Genomic DNA, 27,731 nt, shown 5'->3' with positions numbered 1-27,731 from the left:
GCTATCATACTCTATTATAGCCTATATGGGCATGCATTTAAAAGTAATGTTCAACAGGGTACTTAGTAGGTCTACTCTGTTTTTAAAGCAGCATCAAATATTTTAAATAAAGAATAAAATATTGCAACAAATGTGATACAGAAAAGAACAAGGCCAAAAAAAACGTAAGGGTAATCACTAAAACATTCCTTATAGTGTCTCAAAAACCTGTCAGTTGTGTTTCTTTTTTTTTTTTTTTTTCGTTTGAATACCATTATGATGTTTGATTTTTTATGTGGTTTATAATTGATTAAGGGCTTCTATATAACCGTCATGTAAGTTAGGCTATCACTCAAACTTTTACCTTTTCCGTAGGTTTTAACTACATTCCCCATAATCCTCTTCACGTACACTCACTTCCTATTGAAACAGGAAGTTCTTGTACAATGGGAAACATGAAGCGATAAGGAGCAAAGCACTTTACAAGGTGTTTTTTCGGGTTCTGTATGCTGAACACCTGTTATCACTTGCCAACTTCTTCACATGTAAAAAAAGAGTAAGAAATCTTACTTACGGGTTGCGGGTTTGGTGCCGGGTCAAATATAGTAGGCACTCTCCCTTCCTTCAATAAGAGTTTACTGGCGTAGCCTGCATTAAACTGTGACAGGTTCACAAAAGAGTCCGGACTGAAATGCGCTGAACAGATCGTTAATGTCGGACTGTAACGATCGGGAATGTCGGTAAAGAGAAACTTCAGCCATTCGTTTCTGATGTTGGGATCTTTTGGGAGGCTGTGCAGAGACGCGGGCTCGATCCTACAGCCGGGAATGGCACAACGTTTGATGGATTTACCCCACATATAGAATCTAGATACACACAAATAACACCGGATTCTTCCTCCTTTTTTTTTTTTTTTTTTTAGAAACAATATAAATCTCCTTGTGGTTTCTCCATGGGCGGCCCATTAGTGTGGGCGATCATATGTTAATGTGCTCATGGCTGTGACGTCAGTACCACGACGGGTTCTTAGTGAGTGAGGGGTCAGTTGCATAAACATAAAACATAATAAAAAGTTGCATAAACAGCCATTATGTGAGGCCAGTGTCTTAAGATCTAGTATGATCAACTTGCAGTTAGGTATTGGACAGACAGTCTTACTTTTTGTTATCAAATTAGACCAATCTATGTTTTTATGTTACCGACACAAAACAAGTTATGAACAGCCTTAAAAAAAAAAAAAAAAGATAACATACTTGTTCATGCAAGCAGTGAGCAGACCCTGTTTTTGCAGCTAAAGCAATATGTTATCTTCAAAGGGATGTTAAGCAAACTATGTGTCATTTCCTATTGGTCTAGGTTTATTATAAGTATTAATGTTTGGCTGTTACCTAATAAATATATCATTACAAATAAGATGGAATTTTTTTCTTTTAATTTTTAAAATATTGCACAAGTTTTTTCCATGCTAAGCACTTTCTATCCAGGTTTAACCAAGACAAAGATGTCTGTTAGCCTAATTTAGTTTATTGCAACCAGAAACTCTACCTCATATTTTTTTATATTAAATTGGTTTATGAATGTTGGTTTTGATATGATCAATATACGGTCAAATGTAATTGAAGTTGATACCACATCACTGTTCTGCATTCCGTTAGGTCTTGACACAGATGTGCGTATTTGGTATTATTTGCAGAACAAGAATGAGACTTGCCCGACTGGTCCTTTGATTTAAACTACATTTCCCATGATCCGTTCAACCGACGTTTCCTTTCTGTTGAAACAGGAAGTGTGGTTCTGGTGTAAACATGAAGCGGTGAGCGAAAGGCTTTTTTTATGTTTTCAAGTTAATTAGGTCTGAAACTACGTGAACGTTGACCGCATTATAATAAATATTCCCACGGAGCCATATTAAATATGAGCAGAGATCTCTTGTATTGATAAAGCATGCCACATTGCTAGCTGATTGCTACATTTGTTAAGGGTTAATGATGAGAAAACACGCGTATATCTGTTGGATGGTGGTTAGTGTACCTGGTGTTTTCTGAGACAGGAAATATCACTAAAACTATATATATATATATATATATATATATGTGTGTGTGTGTGTGTGTGTGTGTGTGTGTGTGTGTGTGTGTGTCAAGCATATTAAATCTTTAATATTTAAAAATGAATAAAAAAAAGTGATTGGACATTTTCAGCTTTCTTCCTCATGAACGCAGGATTAAATAAAAGAAAAACGAATACAAAAATGGATATTGTAATAAAAATATTATACTTGCACATCATGATAGTCTTATCATGCACTGTCTTTATTTTATGCTGGTTAAAAAAAAACAAGAATAATTAGATTTGCAAAAAATTAATAAAAAAAAATCAGGATGCATTCGAGGAGGGGAGAGTTTAAAGTAATTGTATTTGTGGTGAAAAACAGTTGACAGAAATGTGTTTTGTGATTTTCAGGGTTACACGTCATGCCTGTGATGATGTGCCCATCCCTGAAGAACAGGAGACAGAGGGCCAGAGACAACTACACAATCTGCTGCTACAGCAACTGGATACAGATGTAAACATTGAGCGGTCAGTTCCTCATAACTAAGAATGGCTTTATAATTTTCATTTAGTACACACATATATAGCAGTAACTGACTTGATTGTTGGTGTTTGGTTATTTTATTGAAACAACAGAGCACTGCAGGGATGACGTATTTTTGTAGGCCAACATGCAAATAAGCATCACTCTGGTTCCCTCTAAAAAAAATATATATATATATATATATATATATATATATATATATATATAAAAAAACACACACGCAATAAATATTTTCCATTGGCTTTTGGATTATCATAGAAAATAAGCTCTGTGACCAACAAAAGTTAATGATTTTTACATATTTTGTTCATCGTGATAATCTTCACAAATTGTATGAATTGTATGAACCCAAAAACCCATTGACATCAGGATGTTGGAACTGGAAGTGCAAAAATGCGAACTCGTTTCTGGGTTTTGACCTAAAAAAAGGCTTCTTCTCTTCAGCCCTCTATTGTTTATTTTATGTTTTTATTTATAAATAAACTTGTAAATATGTATTTAAAAAATAAAAAAAAATCATGTATTTTATATTAAATTAATCTAATTGTATTATATTGTTTTTATTTCAATGATTATTAAATAAATATATTTATAATATATTTCATATTATTTGTTTAAAGTGTATGAAATATTTCCTCATTCACATCATTGTTGTAGGTGTGTCGCTAAGAAGAAATGCTTTGCTCCAGCAGCAGTATACAAGCCTTTTGGGGAACAGGCAGCCGGTGTGAGGAGTCTGTCCCAGTTCCAGGCTTTGCAGGACGGGGATCAGGAACTGGCCGCTCTTAGAGAGTTGGGCCTTACAGAAGCTGAAATAGAGCTGTGGAGATGCAGGGACCAGCCGGAGAGCGCTTGGAAGGTCGTTTTTCAGTTTTAACATTACGTGGATTCTAAACTGAATGATTTTGAACTGTAAGGAAAGTGAGAAATGTAAAGGCTGTAGGTCACTCAATAAAATGTCACTCAATTCACTATTTTACAGGACAGAGGGGTTTGTGTGGCACCAGAGGCAAGGAATATGCGCCTACAGGCCATCCGGGATAAAATGGTGGCACATGCGGAGCTGCTGTCCCGACCTCAGCGTTTCTCGAGCAGTCGGCCGCTTTCCCGTAGGGAGATGGAGATCGAAAAGGCTCTTTTCCACGGCAGTGACCGCTGCAGCTTCCTCACTGCCCTTTACCATCGAGGTTAGAGAATAAAGTAATACTAAGTAGCACCTGTAGGAGCTTTTTTTTGTTTTAAAGGGTAACTAAACCCCTGGTCAGAGCCTGACTCCACCCACTGGCAATATTTGAAAAATGCTAGAAAAGTGGGCAGACCCCAGCGGAGATAGAGGGGATGAACCGTGAGCGGAAGGGCGTGCACCTGAGACCTGCTGTCAGACTCTCTAAAATGGAGAGTGACTCACAGGGTCGCAAGACGATGTAAAGTACATGCATCTGATGAGTTTTATCGAGTTGATGTCAATAGCGCGCGCTCTCTATAGGCATATTCATATTTTGCAGTTATGTGAAAAAATCCAGCAAAATGCGCCGACGCGTTTGTCGACCCCAGAGGATTAACTTTAGCCTAACCATAAATTGTGATTAAAATATATATATAATCACTCACATCAAGACGCCGCTGCGGTGGTGGAGTCCATGCAGGAGGAGCAGCGTTTGGCACTGCGTCGCTGTTCAGCGCGAGCTGTGTGGAGAAGCCAATTTCCACCTCTATTGCGTTGGAAAAGCAATTCCGCGTAAAATGCAGGTTTTACACTCACGGTCTTCCAGGCCAAGTGCATGCAAACACTGGCGCCTAATTTCCAAGTCTGCTGGAAAGCTATGCAGTCCAGCAGTGCAGTTGCACCCAGCAACAGTACACCTACCACTGTACTAAATACAGATAAATCTACGCTAGCTCATCCAAGGGCGTGGTGAGCTCGTACCAAGGGAGGGCGTGGTGAGCTGGAACCTGCCTACGTCACGCAGTACCACTTACGTCACGCAGTACCGCAACATCCAATAGGAAAATTCAACTGCAGTAGCCACCGTTCAACCTGAAGAGGGCAGCACTCAGACGTTTTTACACCATATATTGTAGAATTAAAACACTTTATACCCAAATGTCAAAAAAGTTACTCGAATCAATGAACAGCACTAATAAAGCCCCATTCTTACAGATCACTAACTAAAAAAAGTTGGTTTAGGGTTTAGTTACCCTTTAATCTTTGCTGTCTTTTCTATTCACAGAAGAGGAGTCACTTGTCAGCCAGCAGGGGGCGACATCTGCCATCACAATGGACCATTTCTATAAAGACTTTCTTGAAGGCCAGAACAAACATGTTGCTAGTACTTCAGAGTGTTTTCCTCAACCAAAAATTGTCACTAATATCCCATGTAAATCATCAAGCTCTAAAACTGACCAATCAACTCGCGCGGTCTGTGATTCCAGCCCATCCAAAGAACAACACGTATCCCAGGTTTCAAGCCCTGTAACGGACACTGTCCTCCAACCACGGTCTCATGAAAAAAGAGTTAAAACTATGAAAATGACAGTTAGTCAGTCCATTGGCTCACTGAGTGCAGCTTTTGTCCAAGGGCATGATGGGCCCCTTACAGTAAGTGGAAGGATAGAGGAAATTTCAGATGAAGAGATCAAGAACAATCGTGAGACAGAAGAGGATATACGAAATATTCCCCGATTTAAGAACTACCAGAGAGGAAATCCATCCAACGTAAGTGAGGATAATAGCAACATACCTGCTTTAGAAATGTTACAAAATGTTTACGAAAGAAATAATGCATTAGTAAGAAATCTTTATAATATATTATAATATCATTTAAAAGTTGGGCTGTATTATATTATATTCAAATGTTTGGGGTTGGTAAGATTTTTGTAATGGTTTTTGGACAAAATCTCTTATACTCGCCAAGGATGCATTTATTTGATCAAAAATACAGTAAAACAGTAATATTGTGAAATGTTATTACAATTTAAAATAACCGTTTTCTATTTTAATATTAATTCAAATGTAAATTATTCCTGTAAATTATGAAAACAGTTGTACTGCTTAATTTTTTATGGAAACCGTGATAAAAAAAAAAAAACCCTCAGGATTATTTGATGAATTGAAAGTTCAAGAACAGCATTTATTTGAAATAGAAATCTTAGTAACAATGTAAAAAGTCTCCACTGCCACAATTGATCAATTTAACACATCCTTGCTGATTAAAAGTATTCATTTCTTAAAAAAAAAAAAAAAAAAAAAACCTTACTGACCCCAGACTTTTGAATGGTAGTGCATGCAAAGATGTTTCTTTACATCCGAGTACATTTGTGTGTCTCTTGTGTGTGTAGGTCCTGTGTGTGAAGAACATGAGTCCACGGGCAACAGTGGCTCAGCTGGTTTCTCTTTTTTCAAGGTTTCAGAAGGACGACAAACAGCCCATTCTGTACCGCCTGCTGACTGGCCGACTCAAGGGCCAGGCTTTCATTACGTTCTCTGGTACGAGAAAGACTCCATTGTGCTATATTATTTCCCATAACAAACAACCATACAGGCTTAAAGGTGCAGTATGTAATATAGACTAGAAGTCGACCGATTGATCAGTTTTGCCGATTAATAGACACTGATATCTGAATGCTGGAACCAATGGTTATCTGCAAAAATCCATAGCGATGGTTTTTCCAGGTTGCGTCCGTTACTAGAGCGACTGAGAAGGGTCTGCCGTCATTATACAGAACGAGAGCGACCTCTAGAGGCGAAATAAAATATCACTGGCGCCTCATGGAGTTTGTTTTGACACGTGAGGCTGAGGGAGGGACATTTCCAATGCGGATTTTAAACAGTCAATGAAACGGTATATACAGTACACTTCAGTACGTGTTTTCATATCATTATAAAATAATTCATTTGTTTACTAGATGCAGCATTAGTAGGGAAAGAACAGCAGTATATTTGCCTTTGAGGCTGAGAGGACACTAACATTAGCAGTACCTTGAGCGTCTGACCCAAATGTTTAATGTCACGATTGTTACCATCTGTTTGCATTAGTTTATGGCTGATCGCTTCTATGCATTTGTAATAATGCATTGAAGTTATTTAAAGAGTAACTAAACCCCTGGTCAGAGCCTGACTCCACCCACTGGCAATATTTGAAAAATGCTGGAAAAGTGGGCAGACCCCAGCGGAGATAGAGGGGACGAACCGAGGGCGGGGCTGAGCGGGGGGACGTGCACCTGAGACCCGCAGTGACGTCAGACTCTAAAATGGAGAGTGACTCACAGGGTCGCAAGACAACGTAAAGTACATGCATCTGATGAGTTTTATCGAGTTGATGTCTGTAGGCATATTCATATTTTGCTGCTATGTGAAAAAATCCAGCAAAATGCGCCGGCGCGTTTGTCGACCCCAGAGGATTAACTTTAGCCTAACCATAAATTGTGATTCAAATATATATGATCACTCACATCAAGACGCCGCTGCGGTGGTGGAGTCCATGCAGGAGGAGCAGCGTTTTGCACTGCGTCGCTTTTCAGCGAGAGCTGTGTGAAGAAGCCCATTTCCACCTCTACTGCGTTGGAGAAGCAATCCCAGCACACTTGAGCTCTAGGCGGGAACTCACGGTCTTCCAGGCCAAGTGCATGCAACCACTGGCGCCTAATTTCCAAGTCTGCTGGAAAGCTATGCAGTCCAGCAGTGCTGTTGCAACCAGCAACCAGTCCCTCCAGAAAAACGTGATTATGCGATCGCATAATTCAATGCATAATCAGCCAAAGTCCACATATTTTTGCGGGGGCCGCATTTTTTCACGCAAAATATGCGGGGCTTGCATGATTTCATAATACCTGCATTTTCGTTGCAAAAAAGTCACATATATCTTAGCAGAAAGTTGAAAAATGTTGCGTTTACTTCACACAAGAGCAGCTATTTTCTCCTGTTGCCATGAGAACATTATGAAGTGACGTTATTACAGTTGTAAGTATATTAGTAGTATGTAAATTTACGTTACAGTAAGAGATTGCACTTTGTGCATTGGAAACACTTATTTTAACAGATGTCTGTTTTGTATAGCTACCTCTGTAAAACAGGAAGCACACATTTTTTTTTTTTTTTTTTTTTTTTCATTTTTACAGAAGTTGTAGCATATTACTTTTGTAAAGCTACAGAACTTGTTTGACTCATCAATGTTTTGTCATTTTGAGCCATGTGTTTATAAGGTCTGAAATAAAACAAGATGAGAACTTAAAGGAGCCGTATGTAAAATTGTGGCCAGAACTGGTACTGCAATCACTTTTAAATTACTGTAGAGCGGTGTATCCCCTCCCCCTCCCCCCTGACTCGAGGTTGCCAGATAAGCTGCAGGATCCAGCACGAACGTTTGTAGCTGCAGCTGTGGTAACTAGAGCTGAGCTGGCAACCCGGATGCCGAAGCACTACTGACTTCGTGATTGGTAGATAGGTGGAGGGTGGAGCATCAGGCCAAAACACAAGATGACAACATCAACATCAGTTGAGGGCTGCAACTTCACTTTTTTAATGACAATATCCTGGCCGTACTACTGTTGTCAGTGATATAAGTATTTGAAATGAACATGATTTCTTAATGTCTAGTGACATATCAGGGCCATTTTATGATTAATTGAAATACATTTCTTACATACAGCTCCTTTAAATATTTCCAGCACTTTATGTGATGTAGTATGCTTGCTTATCATAGGAAGTAATAAGAAATGACTCTTTACATTAAGGTAGTAGCCTAGTGAGAACAGGGTTTTGGGGGAATCACTTTTTTTTCTCTTTTTCATCAAACCGCAGTTTTTGCAAGTTCCCGCAATTTTTGCAAGTTCCCGCAATTTTTGCAAGTTCCCGCAATTTCATCGCATAAAATTGCATAAATATCCCGCATATTCCATCGCATTTTTTAAGAAAACGTGCCGCATGATCAAGGATTTTTGCCCGCAGCAATCACAAAAAAACTCTGGAAGGACTGAGCAACACTACACCTATGTACCATCCTGACCACTGTACTAAATACAGAAAAATCTATGCTAACTGAAGCTATCCTAACTGATGCAATACTATGCATGGTAGCTTGTACCAAGGGCGTGGTGAGCTGGAACCTGCTTACGTCACGCAGTACCGCAAACATCCAATAGGAATATTCAACTGCAGTAGCCACCGTTCAACCTGAAGAGGGCAGCACTCAGACGTTTTTACACCATTTATTGTAGAATTAAAACACTTTATACCCAAATGTCAAAAAAGTTACTCGAATCAATGAACAGCACTATTAAAGCCCCATTCTTACAGATCATTAACTAAAAAAAGTTGGTTTAGGGTTTAGTTACCCTTTAAAGCTTGTCATGAGAAAGCAAACTGTATCGTCATGCAGCCGACAGACACATATAAACAAATCAGAAACACATTAAATTTCAGTTCTTTTTTTAATCGTCACTGTAATACATATTTTGTTAATTTGATTAGATAACAAGTGTTCTAAAATAGAGGCAAATAAAGTATGAAAGTATACATATAATATACATATGTGTCTAATTTCAATGCTATGGTCTTTGTGTAGATAAAGATGGCCATCTGTAAGCGTGACTTTTTGGATTTATATGAAATGGTAACACTTTACAATAAGAGTCCATTTGTAACATTGATAAAAGTATTGTTCATTGTTAATTTCAACATTTACTAATATATTTTTACATTTTATTGTTGTATCTCTTAACATTAGTTAATGCACCATGAACTAACATGAATGATCAAGGTATAATTAATATATTAATATTTTTTTATATTTAAAAAGTTCAGTACATTTTCATGGTTCAGTACTGTTTTCAATTTTTGTAATAAAATTCAGCACTATTTTATGTGTAATGTTTGTTTTCATTCAGAATCCATTTAAAAAACTATCGGTTGATTAATCGGTTATCGGCTAGTGCGGTCCAACCTAGTTATCGGTATCAGTAAAATCCACTATCGGTAGACCTCTAATATTGACAGCTAGTGGTTGAAATGAGAAGAAATTCATACAGGTTTGGTTTGAAACAACTTAAGGGTGAGTAAATGATGGCAGAATTTTCATTTTTGGGTGAATATTAGTTAATGCAGAACTTCATATAACGCATCTGGGCACATAAGTACACAGTTGCTGGTACAGTATGCAATGTAACATCTGGATTAACTGCCTTCTGTGTTTCACAGATGTCAAAAGCGCCCAAGCTGCTCTAGACTTGTTAAATGGCTACAAGCTGCTTGAAAAGCCTCTGATCATTGAGTTTGGCAGAGAGAGAAATAAAGAGACTGATGCACAGACTGATGGATCCTCTGTAGATCCCAACACCCCTTCTTCAATACAAAAAGATGAACAGTCCTGCAACGAGAAACCCTCCTAAATGTATTTAAGTGGCTTTTTCATTCCGTTTTTGTAAATAATAAATTGTATATGCTGTTTATTTGGAAATAATGTCACATTGTGAATCTCTCAAATAAATATCCCAAAACAAACGTCTCAAAATATATTTGTAATTCTTTTGTTGACCAGCAGATCCCACTCTTTCTCCATTACTAAAGTCACCATAAACACAAAATGAATAGTTCTTTAACAGTCACCAGCAGAAACAGAGTGACACTATCTAGATACTACTATCTGTTGTTGCTATGTGTAGATGTTTTACTTTTGCTTCTCTAAAATAAATGCAAGGTTATGCTCGCAGTCAATGAACCCTGCAAGTACAGGACTCCGCAAAAGAACCAATTACATTTCAGTGCCATGTTTGCTATGCTATCTTTCCCACAGTTACACATTAAAATGGGGTTAAAATCAATGCACTCGAGTTTCAGTTGGAGTGCTTTTACTGTAAATCACTTGTTTATATGATAACATCACCTTAGCATAAACGTGTAACACACAGGCTTCAGTATATTGTTTTTGTCTGTAAGGACATATTTGGGTAGTTAATGAAACAAAAATAACCCCTTCTTTCATTTGAAGAACAACAAATAGTTCAGTAGGATAATCCACCCAATCACGAGCTGCGCCCACCCCAGGAATATGCTAATTTACATGAACTTTACAAAGATTAAATCATTTTTTAAAAAGGCATATTCTTTTCTTCTTTATTCTTAGTAAAATAGGATGATGATCCAATTACTCCCAGCAATTTATGTAAAACATTAACAAAAATCATATATACATTTTTAAGACATATTATTAGCCACTACAATGGACATTTTTATTTTTAAAAATGAATCAATCACAATGCAAGACCCTTTAAATTGAACAACTAAAGGGAAAATGATGACCACTTACAAGATCCAAGATATATATTTCTTTAACACAAATATGTAATTTTAACCTGAGTCTTGGTGCTGAATTTAAAATGATTTTGCATTATTTTGTATCAAGAATTTCTATTATTCTACCCTGAGAAAATCATAGCCTAGGGTTTTCACTCTTTTAAATGCCAAATTTGATCATCCTTGTGTGAGGGACCTATGTCCCAAACGTAAAAGAAAACTATTTTCACCTATTAAAAAGTCAAAAATATAAATGTGTAAAATATTATTTGAAAATAATTTGTGAACTATTGTTACATTATTACATTACATTTCTACTCCCTATAGTACTGTACTGTAAATATTAATTTCTGAATGATTTGTTTATTATTTTAATATTTTTAACTTTTTTTTTTTTTTTTTTTTTTTTACAAAAGTTTTTCTCTAAAGTCTTGCACAGACTTGCGCCCCCTGGAGATCCTCGACCCCAGTTTGAAAACTCCTCCCACTTTTATTTGACTTAAAACTCAGACTACAAAGTATACCAGTCTTCCTTTAACATTTTTACTCTAAAATTCTCTCTGGCCTAGAGTCTGGAGCCAATGACTAATAAACAACCCAAAACTTTATTAAAAAAAGTTAATATGATCATTTAGAGCTCAAAGTGAGTGCATATAGATTTGTTCATTTTGAAAAAGTGAACATTACTGTCATATTAAAATATTCAAACAAACTGTGTAAAACAGTCAATGTTGCAAAAAACATGTGACTACAAAAACATTTTGTATGTTTAAGTGCAGTTATGATCCAGTGCTTCATAAAAGAGGGCAGCTGAAAAGTCATTGTCAAATATTAGCTCTGCATGTTAGCATATGATCCTGTCGATTCATATTGAAAATCATCTTGCTGTTTATTTTGTATTTTTGAACCTCCAAACAAAGAACAGAAATGTCCAATGTGAGACCTCATATTGTGTTCAATCAAATTCTCTGGGAATGTGTCCGCTCTGCTTGCGCCTTAATCCAACAATCCAACCCATTATAAGAGTCTTTTGACGGTTCAAGTATTAATCACTTAAGTGCTTTTAGGAGAAACGGTACAAAACGACTGCACAGATTAGTGCAAATCCTCAAACGTAGCCGGTGACGTCATACCCGGCTGCTGTGTTGTGCCGAGCCGATTTCCTGGGATCCTGGGCGGGCGTATTGGAGTGGGTACTAGTGCTTGTATGGCTGTTAAGAGTCTGGTTCTTGTTGATTAAGTTGGTAGTTGGTTGGTAAGGCATGGAAAGGGGCTGTCCGCGCGGGACGGTGCGGTCAGGGTAGGGGTAATGGCGTCTGGTTCCCCTGCTACCATCTAAATCATCACAACAGGATGCACTCAACAGCCCTCCACCAAGCATGGACAAGAGCGAAGAAGCCAAACCCACATACAGGCAGTCACCAATCTCAAACTTGAGCCCGGCTGGCATGTTCTGCATGTAGAAGGTCTGCACCACCTCATGGGTCTTCCAAGATACGGGGATCAACGCCAAAAGCCCTGCCAGGAGAAACAGGGAACCACCTGCCCCAGCCACCTTGGTCTTGATCGAAGAGCCGTCCATGCAGACGGTGCACTGCATGCCGACGGTGGACACGGCACAGGCCATGACTGAGAAGATGGACGAGATAACCATCATGGCTCTGGCTGTTTGTAGATCAGTGGAGAGTCCCAGAAGGGTGTTGTAGGTCTCACACTGGAAGGCTCCAGTGCTCTGGTACACACACTCCATCCACAGACCTTTCATGCTGACCACCGCCGTCACGATGTTGGGGCCAACGTGTGCGGACGTCGCCCAATATGGCAGAAGAGTGGCTACCAGGGTCCCAAGCATGCCAAAAAGGCCAAAAAAGAAACCCATCAACTCCAGCGCTGCTATCGCCATGTCTCCCACTGGATGAACGTGTTCTCCAAAAGTCAGACTCACTTCTGCTTGATCACTGTAAAGGAAAACAGCTCACTTTAGCGTTTTTAATCATTTTTAATTATTCAAACCTATTGTGTTATTCAAAATTACATTTAAAATTAACTTAACATTTAAGGCAAGGCAAGTTTATTTATATAGCACATTTCATACACTATGGCAATTCAAAGTGCTTTACATTGAAAGGAATACAAATAATCACAAAATAAAAGCAAGGAAAATTAAAACAGTTATTCAAAATGCTTTACATAGAAAGGAATTAAAATGTCACACTATGGCAATTCAAAGTGCTTTGCATAGGAAATAAGCACAAAATAAAAGCAAGGGAAATTAAACAGTTATAAAAGGAATTAAAAGAGATAAATGATACAGTTATAAAATGAATTAGAGTAAAATGAATTAAAGTAGTAAAAAGATGATACTTAGAATAAACTTCTCATCTGGCAAAACACATCTTTCAATTTCCCCAATAAAGTGGTTTATGTTTCTCTCTTACCCAATTCTCAGTGCCATTTGAGTTCAGTTTAGAATCAAAAGTAAGAATACAGTACAGTCAGTCGGACGTACAGTGGATACTCTGAGATTTTCCCATAATGGTCAGTCTTTTCTGTGTTTTTTCCCTCGGCACACCTATATAACTCTAGACGTCTCTAGAGAGATCAATTTTCACCTCAATTGAAAAAGGTGAGCACTCACAACTTGCTCACAAATTTGATCATCCAGACCCTCAGGGTTTCCCCCACTACAATACCGTGGATTAACTAAACCCACCAGACTAGTATCCCCGTACTAGTCACCACAGTGTTCCTTTGACCATCATGAGTAAATCCCCCTTATGTACCTTTTAACAATTTAGACAGTTATAAAAAGAATTAAAAGATAAACTGGCAAAACACTGGTGTATCATATTTTGTACAGCTGCTTGTTATATTGTGAGATTATCCCATGTGAAATGTACTGTGTCTGTGGTGATCTTTCGACGCGCCTAAAAAAAATAATAAAAATAATAATTGACGTCTCCAACAAACCCGATTTTTCCCTAAAATCGGACTGGAGGAGCTCTAGGACTGACTCCTCGGGTACACTGCCCCATCAGTGCGCACCCCACAGAACCTCGAGTTTAATTGACACATCAAATTCAATACTCCACCACAGACCCAGGTCATCAGCATGGTTTCATCTCTCAATTTCTCCAATTAAGAAATTTATGTTTGTCTCTTATCCAATTTTCAGTGCCATTTGAGTTTAGAATCAAAAGGAGGATGTGGAAATAAAATACAGTGTAATCAGTCAGACACACAGTGGCACAGTGCTCATTCAGTAAATGCACAGCTAAACAGATGTGTGTTGAGTCTGGATTTGAATGTAACTACTGTAGGAGCACATCTGATCTCTGGATAGTGGTTCGGAAGAAGAAGTTTAAGAAACTTCTTTTTATGTCTGACCCTTCTCATATTTTGTATGAGGAATATCAACTTTTGCCGTCAAACAGCTTATGCTTATGCAGAGTAGCATATGCTAGAATGAGCAGATTTCGGAAATCTTTTGTTCAACGGACTGAAAAATTAATAAATCAGATTTGGTAGTCTAAGTAAGTCTAGGGTTCTGAAAAATAGAAAGGACTAAATCAATGCACTGCAGCCGGTTATGTATTTACAAACTTGTATTTGTTTTAAGTGGCGTTTATTGTTTTGCGTTTTGTTACTTGATGTGGATGTGTACGGATGTGAGACAGTAAACGCTGTGGGATGGGAGAACATTTTTGGAAGACAATTCCATTAATAAAGTGAAATCGACTTGAATTTAATTACAAATGTGTAATTTCAAGTATATTTCTACATGACATACAAGTGTCAATGCTTGTCAGAACATTCAGCAGTACACTTTTCAATTTCAAAGACAACAGAAGTAATTAAGAAATCACATATAAAGTTGTACATAAGCCCTACTTTAAAAAGCACTCTTAAATTGCAAAAACATTACATTCAATACACACTTAAGTATATTCTTTTATTATTTCCATATCAAGTACTCTTTTTAAAAGTATGCTAAAGTGTAATGCGAGTGTACTTACACTACATATGTTAACGGGTGAGATGTTTCCAGTGGTTCTTAATTCACTCATGTGTGGATGTGTGTTCCCACAGTCCTTCTATTTGTGATCCTACCATCTCTGTTGTGCTGTAGATATTAGAAGCTGCCCCTGGTCATGTACACACAGGCACCTCTGGAAAAGATAAGTTAAATATTTACTCGTTACTCACCCCAAAACTGACCTTTTCTGCTTTCATCCCAAAAACAAGGCCACTATGGAAAAGGACAATGTCAATCCTAGCATGTTAGTGTTATTTTTTTCCAGCAGTGTGGAATTCACTCAAATGTTATCAGATGTTTTGCATTTTATAATATATATATATATATATATATATATATATATATTAGGGATGCACCGATATTTATCGGCCGGTTTTTGATTCATTTAAAACCATCGGCATATCGGCAAAAGCATGTGTAAAATGAAAAAGGCCGATCCCGATGGTTTAATTAACTGCTTGAAGGCAATGAGTTGCATTTCTGTTGCATATTCAACATGAAATAATTAAATACTTACCAAAACAAAATTAAATCTGTACAAAATAAAATATAGTTTGTCAGATGTGGATCGGGGGTGGGGAATTTGTAAATCACGTGAGTGATTACTCAACATTCACGTGAGAAATGCGCGCTGAATAGGAGTCTCGGAAAAATGTCTGCGGTCTGGGCCTTTTTCAAAATCTCAGTTAAAGACCAAAAAATCACCATTTGCAACGAGTGTTCAGCAGAAATATCGAGATGGGGTAGCACGGCTAAGAATTTCAACACATCCAATTTAATCTGCCACCTGAAAAAGCATCCTGGGGTGCATTTCCTGAACAACGACGTAACTCGCTGCTTAACAACTGTAGTACGATGCATCGTTGAAGAAATCAACTAGCTAGTCACGACTGTTTCCCCGAAACCATACTACTGTCGCAAATTGGCCATTCAACCACGTTGGTTAATGATGTCACGCACGTAGTGGAGTAATATCTTCTTTTAATGAAACTGTTCGAGTTCGAATTAATGCTAGTTTTGATAGATGTTTTGATATAAATTACAGACTTGGCATTTGAGGACTATTTCTCATTTTTCTCAGTTATTTTGCTTTATTTCCAGATTCAATCATAGGCTCATTCTTACAAAGTCGAGCACGTTCACACATGCGGAGTCTTCAAAAACAGTGCTTTAAATCTCTTGACAAACTAAAAGATGTAAATGAAATTAAAGACACAGTTTGTACTGAATGTCAGCTTGCTTATTTGGCTCAAGATAAGGATTTATTCAGTCTACATGTCATGCAAACTATGCTTCTAACTACAGGTCGAGAGCTGTTCCAATCACACAATTTTGCAATGCTGTTTGCGAATGTTCGTTGGAACGATGGTTTCGGGAAACACGGACTTACTGAACTATGCTGATAACGACGGAACTTGCGAACATAGTTGGCCAACGATGCTTTTGGGAAACGCACCCCTGAACAGCATGCTGCGTTCCTCAGTGCTGCCAAGGAAAAACTGCCGTCTCCCAGTGTTCCAACACCCTCTGTGGCTCAGGTATTTGAAAAAGTAAAAAAGTTTACTCAAGACAGCATCAAAGCAAAGGGAATTACCCAAAAAATTATTGAACTTATCGCACTGGACGATCTGCCGTTTTCCGTCACGGTAGACGTGGAGTTTCAGAGGCTTGTTGAACACCTTGAGCCACGTTACTCCCTACCTAGTCGGCGATATTTTTCAGACGTGTGCCTGCCAGACATGTAAAATGTTGTAGCCGCACATATACACGAGCTCTTGGCCACTGATATTTCAGCCATCAGTTTTACAACCGACATTTGGAGCTCTGATGTAAGCCCTACCTGAATGCTCAGTCTCACTGGCCAAAATGGATTGATAAAGAATTGAAATTGCTATTCACTAGTTCACACTTACAAATAAGTCAGATAGAATAAATGCGTATTTGGCGTGCTGTCCGAGGAGAGGGCTCCGGGCTCGGTATTCGGCCCAAACCCAGAGTACTCCCCCCGTATTCCTGGCTGTAAAAGATTGAGCCAAGAGTGAGGAGTCGGGGTGGTGAAGGGATGCTGGAAAACTGTCAAGGAATGTTAGGTGAGTTGACAGAGTGGATACAGTATATATATACTTCTTGTCATGTTGATTAGGGTAGACATAATTGTTTGATGACGAGTAGATTGGATTGATTATTTGAACGTGCTCCTCCCGAACTTTGTTTATAAAACATCATAAAATATTGCTGCAAGCACAAGAATTTACGGGTTCACACACCGCAGAGGCGATCTCTTCAACATTCAAAACAATGCTTGAAACATGGAAAATCGACAAATTCAAGGTCCATGCAGTTGTCAGAGACAATGCAAGAAACATTACAAAGGCAATGGATGTCAGTGATGTCGCGGGTTTACCCTGCGTAGCACACACTTTACAATTAGCTGTCAACGAGGGCTTGACTTGTTTTGGTAAATGGCATGCAATTAATTTAAAAATAAATTGTATAGTGGAGAAAATGCAGTATTACTGTTACTACAAAGACATATTTTTCTGATTAAGCTATGTTAGCTACTAGCATCGTCTTAAACGTTACTCTTGGTAAATCAATAAAACAAGAAATTCACAGACGAATGTTGTTGAGCTATACAACAATAGCTGTGTTTCCATTACCCTTCAAATTGTGCAAACTGAAATTGCGAATTGAAAATACTCCCAGTGGAAACACGTCCATTTTACAAATTCTCCCATATAGCCTATCGCATAAAAGTTTTACACTTGCATGAGGTGGTTTTTCAGGCAATTTGAAAAAATTATATTTCGCAAACCTGCAATGAAAAAAGTTTTTTCCGCATTTACAGGTCACCTGATGTCATTCTTCACATGATCATGTTTTAAAGATGGTATGTTTGGACAGAAGACGAGACAGAGTTCTTTATTAAACTATTCATTAACTATTCTTTATTAAAGGGGTCATATAATGGTACATGCACTTTTACAAGTTGATTGCACAACCATCATATAATGATAAAAATCCATCCAGTGGTCTTTTTTTAATCTCCTTATATGTTTTCCCCCGTCTCAAATCAAGCCGTCTGACAGTGTGACGTCACACGGTTGGACGCCCCTCCCACGATTGTTAATTGACAGCAGCGTTTCAACACAGACCCGCCCTGAGCGAGCTGTCATCATAGTCTGCGCGGACATTGTTGATACGCTGGAGCAGAATGGCGTCTAACGGTACTGATCCACTTGTCCGTGCGACACTTCTGTCGCGCCGCACTCCACTATATTCCTATGGGTGACGTCAAGCGACTTTGACTGGCCGATGCCCATCTTTATGCAAATGAATTCCGTTGAACGCGACGCGACTATCCAATAGAAGTAGAGCATATGGAGACGGGGGGAAGTCTCTCGCAGGTCCTCTGTTCTAATACGCAACATTTCCCGCTCGGTCAAAACCATGGCCATAGCGGTGAACGCCCATCAATGTACAAATGTGGGGAGGCGTCGCGACACCACGCGACAGTCGTGTCGCAAAAGTGGATCAGTACCGTAAGCGATTGTGGTGTTCTGTTCTTGTGTGCAATAAGGAACACAGCAGTCATTTTGATGTTCCTAAATCCGAACCGCTGAAGACGCAGTGGCTGAGTTTTGTTTTCTAAGGGAATATTCCCCACGATCAACGTCAATGCTTTCATGTTTGCGCGAATCATTTCACACACCAGACTGCTTTACAAACGAGGGTCAGTATAAAGCTGGTTTTGCTAAGAAGCTGCTCCTGAAAAAAGGATCGGTACCAACTATTCGTGTTCCTGCTGCACCTCCAGAAGAAGTGAGTGTTATGTTTTATTAACCTTTATATTAATCTTTGCAAATCGCTTGCACGCTTCACGATGAATGCGGCTAAGGTTTACACTCAGGGTACATGACGGCATGTTTTCTATGTACAACGTTCTCAATATAATTCATAATCCCAAGTTTATAATGAACAACGCGTTATGGTTATTGTGTTATTACAAATTGTGTAAGCACAGAACAGAGGGGCGGGGTGAGCAAAGCTCATTATCATTTAAAGACACATGCACTTAAATGGCGTGCTGAAAACAGAGCTGTCTTTGACCAGGTAAAATGAGTGTTTTCTTACAATACTAATGAGAATTTTTAATTAAAGTGTATTACAAACTTTTCATTTAGACCCTAAAGAATCATAATAACCCTTTAACTATTCATCCGGAAATTCTGAATCCACAGTTCCTCTGTGAAATCGCGTACTATAACCTCCCACAAACACCTCATATGCTGCTGCTCCCAAGTATAAGTGGCTTTCCTTGCCATTTGCCTAATGCCTGGATATCACGCCTACGTCTCCTTCGATTAAAAATAATAGCTAGTGCGGTCACTGTGGTGGTTGCGATATATGTAACATACCAACATCCGTCGCCATGATTTTTGGAATGACTTATCGCAAGAGGGAAAAATGTAGTTTTAGTCGCATAACATCTGTTAATGGAAACGCCGTCATTTCGCAATAGTTTTTTATCGACATTTAGAAAATATCGCAAAAGTTTTGCGCAAATCTGTAATGAGAACGCAGCTAATGATTCGTTTTCTGTCGTTAAAGGTATCCAAACAGTTGCTCACCTGTCTAATAAAATGCATTATATATTAAAGCGTCTTTGGTGTTTCCATGGTTACTAAGGAAGTCAAGAAAATCAAGGGTAGCGCGGGTATGATGTTAATGATAGATGACACAATGACACGGGCCGTTACACTGATAAAAATAGCTGATTTCTCTGGATTTAAACATTGCTGTTATACAAAATATATAACATTATTTTAGTGGTTTTGGGATATTTTTATCCAAATATCTTACGTATTAGGTGCGTCCCAATTTGCGTTCTTATGCACTATTCTATGCCGTTTTGTAGTATAAAGTGTGAGCAGTGTGTTCACAGTTCACACTACAAATTTCAAAAAGAAAAAGTGTACTGTAAATACTCAGATGATGCACTTATTTAACCTGAAGAAGGAAAATAAACGAAAGCATGCCTCCCAACTTGCATACTATCTGTCCTATTCAAAATAAGAATTAGTGTGTCCCAAATTATGGTATGTTGAAAAGAGTATTCCGGTTGGTTTACTTTTTCCGGTTAGAATCTGAAGCGCAGATCTATGCACACTCTAACTGTGTAACATCGATGGCTGCGTTCTCCAGAGGTCACTTTTGTTGGCCGCATAAGTCAGGCTGCTTCATTTTAGTAACCTGACCACTCAAAGTATACTTCTAGGTAAACTTTTTCCGTATGGATTTTTTTCGCGTGAACAAAGATTCAATAAGAACACCAAACATGAGTAAAACGTGTAAAAAAAAATAAAAAATACAAACATGACGGATGTGCGAGACCGACGGTTAGAGACTGAGGTTTAGATAAAGGGGTTTGAATGATTAATAATCAGCATATAAGACGACGAAAATATATTCAATATTATCTCCACATTATATTTAATCTGCAACAGCATTGTGAACTTTTGTAAAGATATACACTTGGTCATTAACTTTTAAATGCACAAATTACAGACAGAGTCAGCAGAGGGTCACCATGATTTTGCCAAGACAGACATGTTCCTGGATCAACATATTTTGTTGATCCTGGAATAACATTCCTGTCCCAAAATTTAGTCCTTACCCTATCCCTACCCCTAAACCTAACCCTACCCATAACTTTTCCCTAAAATCAGAGGGAATGCTAGGTGAATAACACAGATGTTGAAGCACCTCACCCTGGTTCTAAGCCCTAAACTTGACATAAACTGTAAACTTGTCCCTCAAATCTGATTGGTTGATTTGAAAGTTGTTCCAGGATCAACAAAGATGCAGTAGCTGGGACATGTGGTACTTGTTGAAATCACATTCACCGTCAGCAGAGACAGCAGAGTCTCCGCATGAAAAACCCACGACTGGCAAATAAACTTGCTACTACATTTCTCTCCGAAACGGTAGGAAATTAAATTAAATTGAATGTGGAGGATTTAAACTGTGCCAGGTTGACTGACAGGGCAGTTTAAACTGTGACAGGAGTCACGGACCTAGAGCAGTCCGTTGAAGACACACTTATGACGAAGTAGTAGCCTATATCCCAAAGCAAGCCTCTTCTGCTACACACTCAAAAGTATGTACTTTTTCTTCACAAAAACAGTACATACTTTTAGTACATTGTATAATTAGGCGAATTGGGACGTTATGCACTCGACAACAGTCACAGCTTTAACTACGAATAACCCTATAAAGTTCATACACTATTCGGCTAATTATTAAAAATAGAATGGACCCCCATATTTTTTGTACACCCCATCTCAACCATCACTTATTTGCCACATGGCAAACACAAAGTGAAAAACAAGTTTGATCCATTATGCTGTTGTTGTTGTTGTTGTTGTTTTTTAAAACAACAAAAAACAACAACATTTGAATTAAATAAACAACAAACAATTGCACATTATTTTATATAACAAAATATATTTAAGCGTAGCCTACCTGTGTAATTATGTTGTCAATACAACAAATAGTCTGTACCACTGCAGAAATATAGGCCAATATCACAGAGCAACATGCATGTGTGTGTGTGTGTGTGTGTGTGTGTGCATACTGTACACAGTTTGAACCGGTTTCAACTGACCCCTTGACTCAATCTCAGTTAAATCACCTCACTGTAATGAGATTATACCAATAATCCAGCCTCTTACTGGAGGGTCAACCACAAACCAGAAAAAAACAATAGAAGCTCGTGACAGGGCATTTTTGCCCATTTATGCCACGAAATTATTGTCTTCACATTATACCTTTGTGGTACTGCACTGAATAATAAGATAAAATATACAATAAAATACTATAGGGTCACATAATTCGGTGGGTAACAGAATTCGGCATAACACCTCAAATCTTCACTGGTTCACAATGAGGTCTCTCAGGAGTGAGATGTGTACGGTGTCCAAAGTCCGGCCCGGCTAAGACCATTTTTTTTAAACATTCACCCATTTTCTTACAACATTAAACACAAAGCCAAATCTTCAAACTACATTCACAAAACCCCTTTCTTCTCAGGCAAAATCAAACAATCGTCTCAAAATCATTTCACCTAAGTGTGCTCCGGTCAGGATTTTTGGGGGCTGATCACCGATTACCAATCACTGGAAGCAGTATTTGCCAATACAGTCACCGATACGATCACAGAGATAAATAATAGCCTACTATTCTTAACAACAATGTATTTTAAGCAGGCCCTTACCTATTTAAAAAATTAAGAGATGAGGAAGTGTCATGAATTGACAACTCTTTATTTATTGGCAAGCAACATGTGCAACATTTTCCATTCCCTCTCTTAGAGGTGATTAGGAACAGCTTAGAGCTTAACAAATATAGCATTCCTGTGAAATAAAAAAATGATTTAAAAACAAAACAAAAAAAAACAGAACAGTTTATAATCAATAGAAAGTATTATATGTTAAACAACACTGCATAGTCTTCACTGTATAAATTAAATATAGATTAATCCTAGTAAATCTACTAAAGAGCAGTGAGTGATTTTCTCTTTGTCTTTTCATGTTTGATTAACATTAATGACACAGACGACAGCAGGAATATTAGGCTGCTGTCACTTTAAGACCGGTTGCACGGATCTAATATACTGATACATATGTTTAATATACTATTTCAAAAAATGTTTTTATGTTCACTTAACCCCTTAAGCTCTTAACCTTATTTTGCTTAATTTCAGCCTGAAATTGACATAAAATTTGAAGCCTCCCCTTACCCACGTTTAAGCTAAACAATAAATGTTAAACAATTAAGCTAATAAATAAAATTGGTGTCATTTTAAATGAAACACCTTAAAATAACATAAACAAATGTAAAAAAAAAAATATATATATATATATACAGTATATAGGTATGTATATTGTATGTGTCCAAAATATAATAAACCCAGACACTTTTGGAGTTTTTGTTTTTAAATCTTGTCTTTTAAAGCAGTATTTCCCAACCTTTTTTCAGTCACAGCACCCTTTGACCTACATTAGTGTAGAGAATTTTTTTAAAAGATAAGAAAACAGTCAGTAATAGAATAAGAACAAATGAAAAATGTACTAAAGATAGCACAAATAAATAAAATGGAATAAAAATACAGGTAGGTCTAACAGTAGACGGGCTGTTTAGGTAAGAAATACTATAGAAACTGAATAAATTAATTAAATGTAAAATTATCTTGGATTGTTTTCATTGTAAAAATTAAATACAGATTAATCAAATAAAGTTACAAAAGTTGATTAGTCAAAAGCAGCGAGTGATTTTCTCAATATTTTTTTTATGTATTTGACTGTTTAATTGCAAAAAGCAATTTGACACTCACACGACCACACCGAAAATCAGAGCAACATATTTTATGATTTGCATTTTTATTATGAATGTGTGAGTGTTATTTGAGACATCAGAGATTGATGGTATATAATAAAAATCCACCAGATGGCAGCAAAGACTGCACAAAAAAAATATATATATATATATATATATATTGTTTCTACCATATCGGTTTCAAGGGAGCCAAAAGGCTTATCCAAAACCAACCTCAGCACTGACAAAAACTCACATTTGGTGCCATTTTCGCTGTTTCAGAGCTCAGTACTCACTGTGAGGGTCTGAACGAGCTTCCACTCTCCATGTGTGTGTGTGTGTGTGTGTGTGTGTGTGTGTGTGTGTGTGCGCTCGGCTCTCCATGGCTCTCTCTTAGGCAGCTAAGTTGTTTCCTCGCTCCCTCTGATTGGAGCCATGCCTGCCAGTCGTCCTTGACTATGCTGGTCTCTTTCAGCTGTGTCAGGGATGTCTTCAGCACTGTGACCTTAGGTCAAACATGACAGCTAGGAACACCATTCAATTAACAGGAAAACCATTAAAAGACTGGTATTGATTGCATACCTCCTCCTCCACCTAGGAGGAAAAAAACTGCCGGTGGATCCTCTCATGGACAAGTTGCATTAGGAGGGCAAGGTGAAAGAACTCATCCTTTACAAGGGATACAGTCCTTGAGCTGTTGGCTCATTTCGGGCTTGGAGCGAGAGGTTCCCATTCCCAGCAGGCACTTCCACCAAATGCAGAACTTTGGTTTTTACTACAGTGTCCGGTGTCCGACTATGTCCGGTCCCAACAAACTATATGAAAAAAAAAATCTATTTTCAGTCTTAAGTCATTTTAATTCGAATTTACACACACCGGGGAACACCACCAGCTGGTCATCAAAAAATCTGATTTCCACCATTTCGTCAATGATATGGTTGCTTGTATATTTGGTGTTGGCACTGACCTAAGGACAGAAAAGTAATAAAGCTGCCCTACTTGACAGTGTGATTAAGTGGAAATGTTACATTTACAATCATATTTAAATGGCTGCAGTATTTACATTCAAACCATCAAAATAAGCACAGACCAATCACTTGCATAAGGAAATAATGGGCTCATAGCTGGTGTGGTTCAAATCAGTTAAATGATTATTAGGCTGCATAGATTAGGTCAGCCGGAACTGTGGACACTTCCTATAACACCTGATGTACTCGTAACATCATAAGAAGAATGGCATTTACGCTAATGTTAGTCTATCTGCTTATTCCGAGGTTTACTGTAATCAGCTGGATCCAGGCCGTATCCAGATCAGATGGTGGACCTGCGCCTGGACCCATCCACAACGCATCCGTGAAGTGCCAGCCTCATCAGCCCTGTGAAGGCCTCATCGACACGACAGCCATCGACACTGATCCTCAATAAACTTGTCTCCATACCGGTGTGATGACTCCGATCTTCAACCAGATGAAACTGGATAAATATTCGAAATGTTCTGATCCATTCTGACTTCTGACCTGTAATGCTGCCTGGATCATAATCATACACTGTTCGGCGAACTGGCCCCCGACTGAGCCTGGGTTCTGGTATTATTTTCATGTTATCACTGTGAAGCTGCTTTGATACAATCTGTATTGTAAAAAGCACTATATAAATAAATGTGACTTGACTTGACATGGAGTTTTTTTGCTAAAAATGGCCACTGCTCCTCATGTGGTGTAGAAGAGTGAACCACATGGCAGAAATGAAATAAGTATATTTTATATTTTTGTGGATTAAAATAAAATGTTAAGTGATCATTTATAGTGGAGAAACCTGATGGAGATCTAAGATTGTGTATAGATCCAAAGGACTTAAACAAAGCAATCCAGTGAGAGCACTATAGTCTTCCAACAAAATCAGATATAACTAGTTCAATGAGTGGAGCATGTTCCTTTTCTAAATTGGATGCCTCATCCAGGTTTTATTAGATAGTGCTAGACGAGGAAAGCGCAAAGCTATGCACCTTTAACAGTACTTGACAGCCCTGACTATAATACACCTCAAAAATATGAATAAAAAATATGATATGACTTACCTTGTTTTACACCATGCTGTTGAAGAGAGCTGAATGATGTCACATATGGGTGGAATCTAAATTATTATGGGCGGAGAATGGTTGGCGTGACAGGGTTGAGTTCAGATTGAGGGACAAAAAGCAAAGAATCCAAATAAATACTTGCATTATTGCCCAAAATTATAGACACTGTGCACATTTTATTAATTATTTTCCAAGTACAAATTCACTGAAGTGCCTCAGGGACATGCTTGGTGTGAGAGAGAAATTTGAATTTTCTTAATGATAAAAATTATTTAAATGGAACAATTATTTGTATTCATTATAATGGACATACCAAAGTATTGTGAAAAGCTTTTAACATTTCATTTTGGTGAACCACCTCTTTAAAAAGTCCAGGGGGACTGAAATATTACAGAATCTGTGTTTAACATCAGTTTCGACCAGTTTTTGAATCGTTTTGCTCACCTGTAGAATTATAAAAGATATGCTGTGAGACAGGAGTAGGCCTACTGGCTGCAAGCTCCAGCAAAGCCCGGTAGCCAGTAGGCTACCTTAGAGATCAACAGCGCTAAACGCCCTCTACATGAGACAATAATAACAGCAACACATTTTACTCACAAGAAGAAATGAATGTTGAAGGCATTTAATGTAGTTTAATACATTTTAAAGGGGTGTCCTTTTTTCACTCTTTTATTTTAACATATACATTTTCCAACCTACTACACTTGCGTGACTCGTCATAGACATAAACAGAGAGAAGTAGCTTCGGCTACAATGTTCTTTGGCAAGACGCATTAAGTTTTGTTTATTAAGCACCAAAAGTCATTGTCCCTTTAACTGATTTAATTCACTGTGTTTATCAGTCTGTGATTTTATTTTTATTGGGAGAAATCTAAATCAGACAACTTCTGATCGGACAGAACTGGATCTTTAAGGTAAATGTTCATATCTCTTAATAACTCTCATGTTTTTTTATTAATAATACTTGTGTACAATCTTACTTTAAAATGTAGTCAAAATTTATATTAAAATCAACAACATCAGAAACGAAACAGTTGAAGGAGTCCAGAAGGTATACAATTACAAACTCCTTAGCAGATATTTGAAGTTTGAATCTCTATCCCAAATCGAACATATTTGGGGAGATCAATAGTGACGTGTTGTATAATCTCAAACTAGATTACATGATCTTATCTTGGTTGTTTTGTAACTAATATGAATGTTAGATCGTTTAATGGGGATTGGTTTCCGCCAGTAGAGGGCGCTCGTGCAACCGAAGCAATAGCACACATCCGAGTCTAGGAGAAGAAGAGACTAGAGAAGTGAGCGAGGGAAGGGAACATAAACATGTGAAGTGGAACACAGCCGTTCATTTTGCTCTAGATCTGCTGTTTTTTTTTTTTTTTTTGACAGTGAAAATGAAGTTCATTTTACCATTTAATAGGAGAAATCTATGTCAAAACTACGAAACGAGTCCGTTCATTTATTGAATCACGAAATGAACTGACTGAAGTTGTTCATTAAGTTCGTGAAACGTAAACTCGTTACTGACTGGTTTTTGGCTTTACAAATTGTGAAGATCAATTGTGAGTTGAATTGTGAGAAGATTATGTGAGTTGTGTTTTCAATTTAATGTGATGAAACCTGGTAAACAGTTTTTAATGCATGTAAATCACATCAAATTTAAAAGCAACATGATAATCAGTTAGAGGAGTTGAATTGATTCTAAAAAGTTGTTTGATCATAACACTTAAATTGGATAATTGAGATCGATTGTAATTATGAGGATCATCTGCTAAATGAGCAACAGCGACCACAATTCACACCTTCAGTCAGTGAGGCGCTCCCACAGACGTTCTTGAGAGTTTAAATGCTGGGGGAATACTCCCATCTTCCCACAGAAGAAAAAGAAAAAGCAAGCTGGAGGAATTACTCCAGGAGAAACAACTGACATATTGTAACGATGGAGTTTGAGGAAGAACCCTGCAGAATAAAAGATGAAGATACAGAGGAACAAATAGGTTGGTGTTTTCCTTCATTCTTTTTAATGACTGATATGGAACATTATAAAAAATATAACAATACTTCTAAACCTAGATACTAGTAGACTCAATAGTAAACTAGAATTGTGCTAAATTTAGAATGAACTTTATTTCTTTATGTTTCTCCTTTGTTCTTCTTTAATTGCATTTGTTGAATTTAATGTCGATTTAAGACCCAATGGAAGTGAATGAAGACAAACCTCATCATTTCAAAAATGAAGATGGAAATGCAGTCGTTTTAAAGACTGAAGAGTTTTTCACACACAAACAAGCTGGGAAATCTGGAGTCAAAGGATCTTTCACCTGCTCGGAATGTGGAATGTTTTACGTGCATAAAGCAGACCTTAAGAGACACA

General features: G+C 37.8%; 3 protein-coding genes across 6 annotated transcripts in view; 1 reads left to right on the top strand and 2 right to left on the bottom strand.

Moving 5' to 3' along the window:
- The window catches only part of klf8 (Kruppel like factor 8), a gene marked incomplete at its 5' end in the record, with an annotated part of 49,546 nt that extends 48,708 nt beyond the window's left edge, over positions 1-838 (bottom strand). The window contains one exon of the mRNA XM_084387872.1: positions 554-838. Coding sequence (XP_084243998.1) covers positions 554-838 — 285 coding nt within the window. The remainder of the gene's footprint in view (positions 1-553) is intronic.
- On the top strand, positions 389-10,085 carry rbm41 (RNA binding motif protein 41). 4 transcript variants are annotated; one of them, XM_084387865.1, is made up of 8 exons: positions 405-466; positions 1,673-1,792; positions 2,440-2,556; positions 3,230-3,431; positions 3,555-3,759; positions 4,804-5,288; positions 5,912-6,059; positions 9,768-10,085. In XM_084387865.1, the coding sequence occupies exons 2-8, from the start codon at positions 1,785-1,787 to the stop codon at positions 9,956-9,958; spliced, it is 1,356 nt and encodes a 451-aa protein (XP_084243991.1). In that variant the 5' UTR covers positions 405-466; positions 1,673-1,784; the 3' UTR covers positions 9,959-10,085. The 4 variants fall into 4 exon arrangements, with proteins under 4 accessions (XP_084243989.1, XP_084243991.1, XP_084243990.1 ...); XM_084387864.1 differs by having other exon boundaries at positions 405-535; XM_084387866.1 differs by lacking the exon at positions 405-466 and adding an exon at positions 803-1,019.
- Positions 10,086-10,659: 574 nt separating this feature from the next.
- cldn2 (claudin 2) lies at positions 10,660-21,542 on the bottom strand. Its single transcript, XM_084387873.1, has 3 exons — positions 21,424-21,542; positions 14,879-15,031; positions 10,660-12,820 (listed from the first exon to the last, which is right to left on the bottom strand). The coding sequence occupies exon 3, from the start codon at positions 12,763-12,765 to the stop codon at positions 11,971-11,973; it is 795 nt and encodes a 264-aa protein (XP_084243999.1). The 5' UTR covers positions 12,766-12,820; positions 14,879-15,031; positions 21,424-21,542; the 3' UTR covers positions 10,660-11,970.
- Between the last annotated feature and the right edge of the window lie 6,189 nt (positions 21,543-27,731).

The sequence above is a fragment of the Rutilus rutilus genome (genome assembly GCF_951802725.1).
Source record: "Rutilus rutilus genome assembly, chromosome: 18".
NCBI classification, from domain to species: domain Eukaryota; kingdom Metazoa; phylum Chordata; class Actinopteri; order Cypriniformes; family Leuciscidae; genus Rutilus; species Rutilus rutilus.
Note: the sequence above shows the minus strand (reverse complement) of the source record. Positions and strands in the feature narration are given on the sequence as shown.

Excerpts from the sequence above, each read along its gene's own strand:
- rbm41 (XM_084387863.1), top strand. The coding sequence starts at position 486 with ATGCTGAACACCTGTTATCACTTGCCAACTTCTTCACATGTAAAAAAA. Across the intron at positions 536-2,439 it reads TCTTCACATGTAAAAAAAGA|GGTTACACGTCATGCCTGTG; the intron begins GTAAGAAATCTT and ends TGTGATTTTCAG. Across the intron at positions 6,060-9,767 it reads GGCTTTCATTACGTTCTCTG|ATGTCAAAAGCGCCCAAGCT; the intron begins GTACGAGAAAGA and ends TGTGTTTCACAG.
- cldn2 (XM_084387873.1), bottom strand. The coding sequence starts at position 12,765 with ATGGCGATAGCAGCGCTGGAGTTGATGGGTTTCTTTTTTGGCCTTTTT.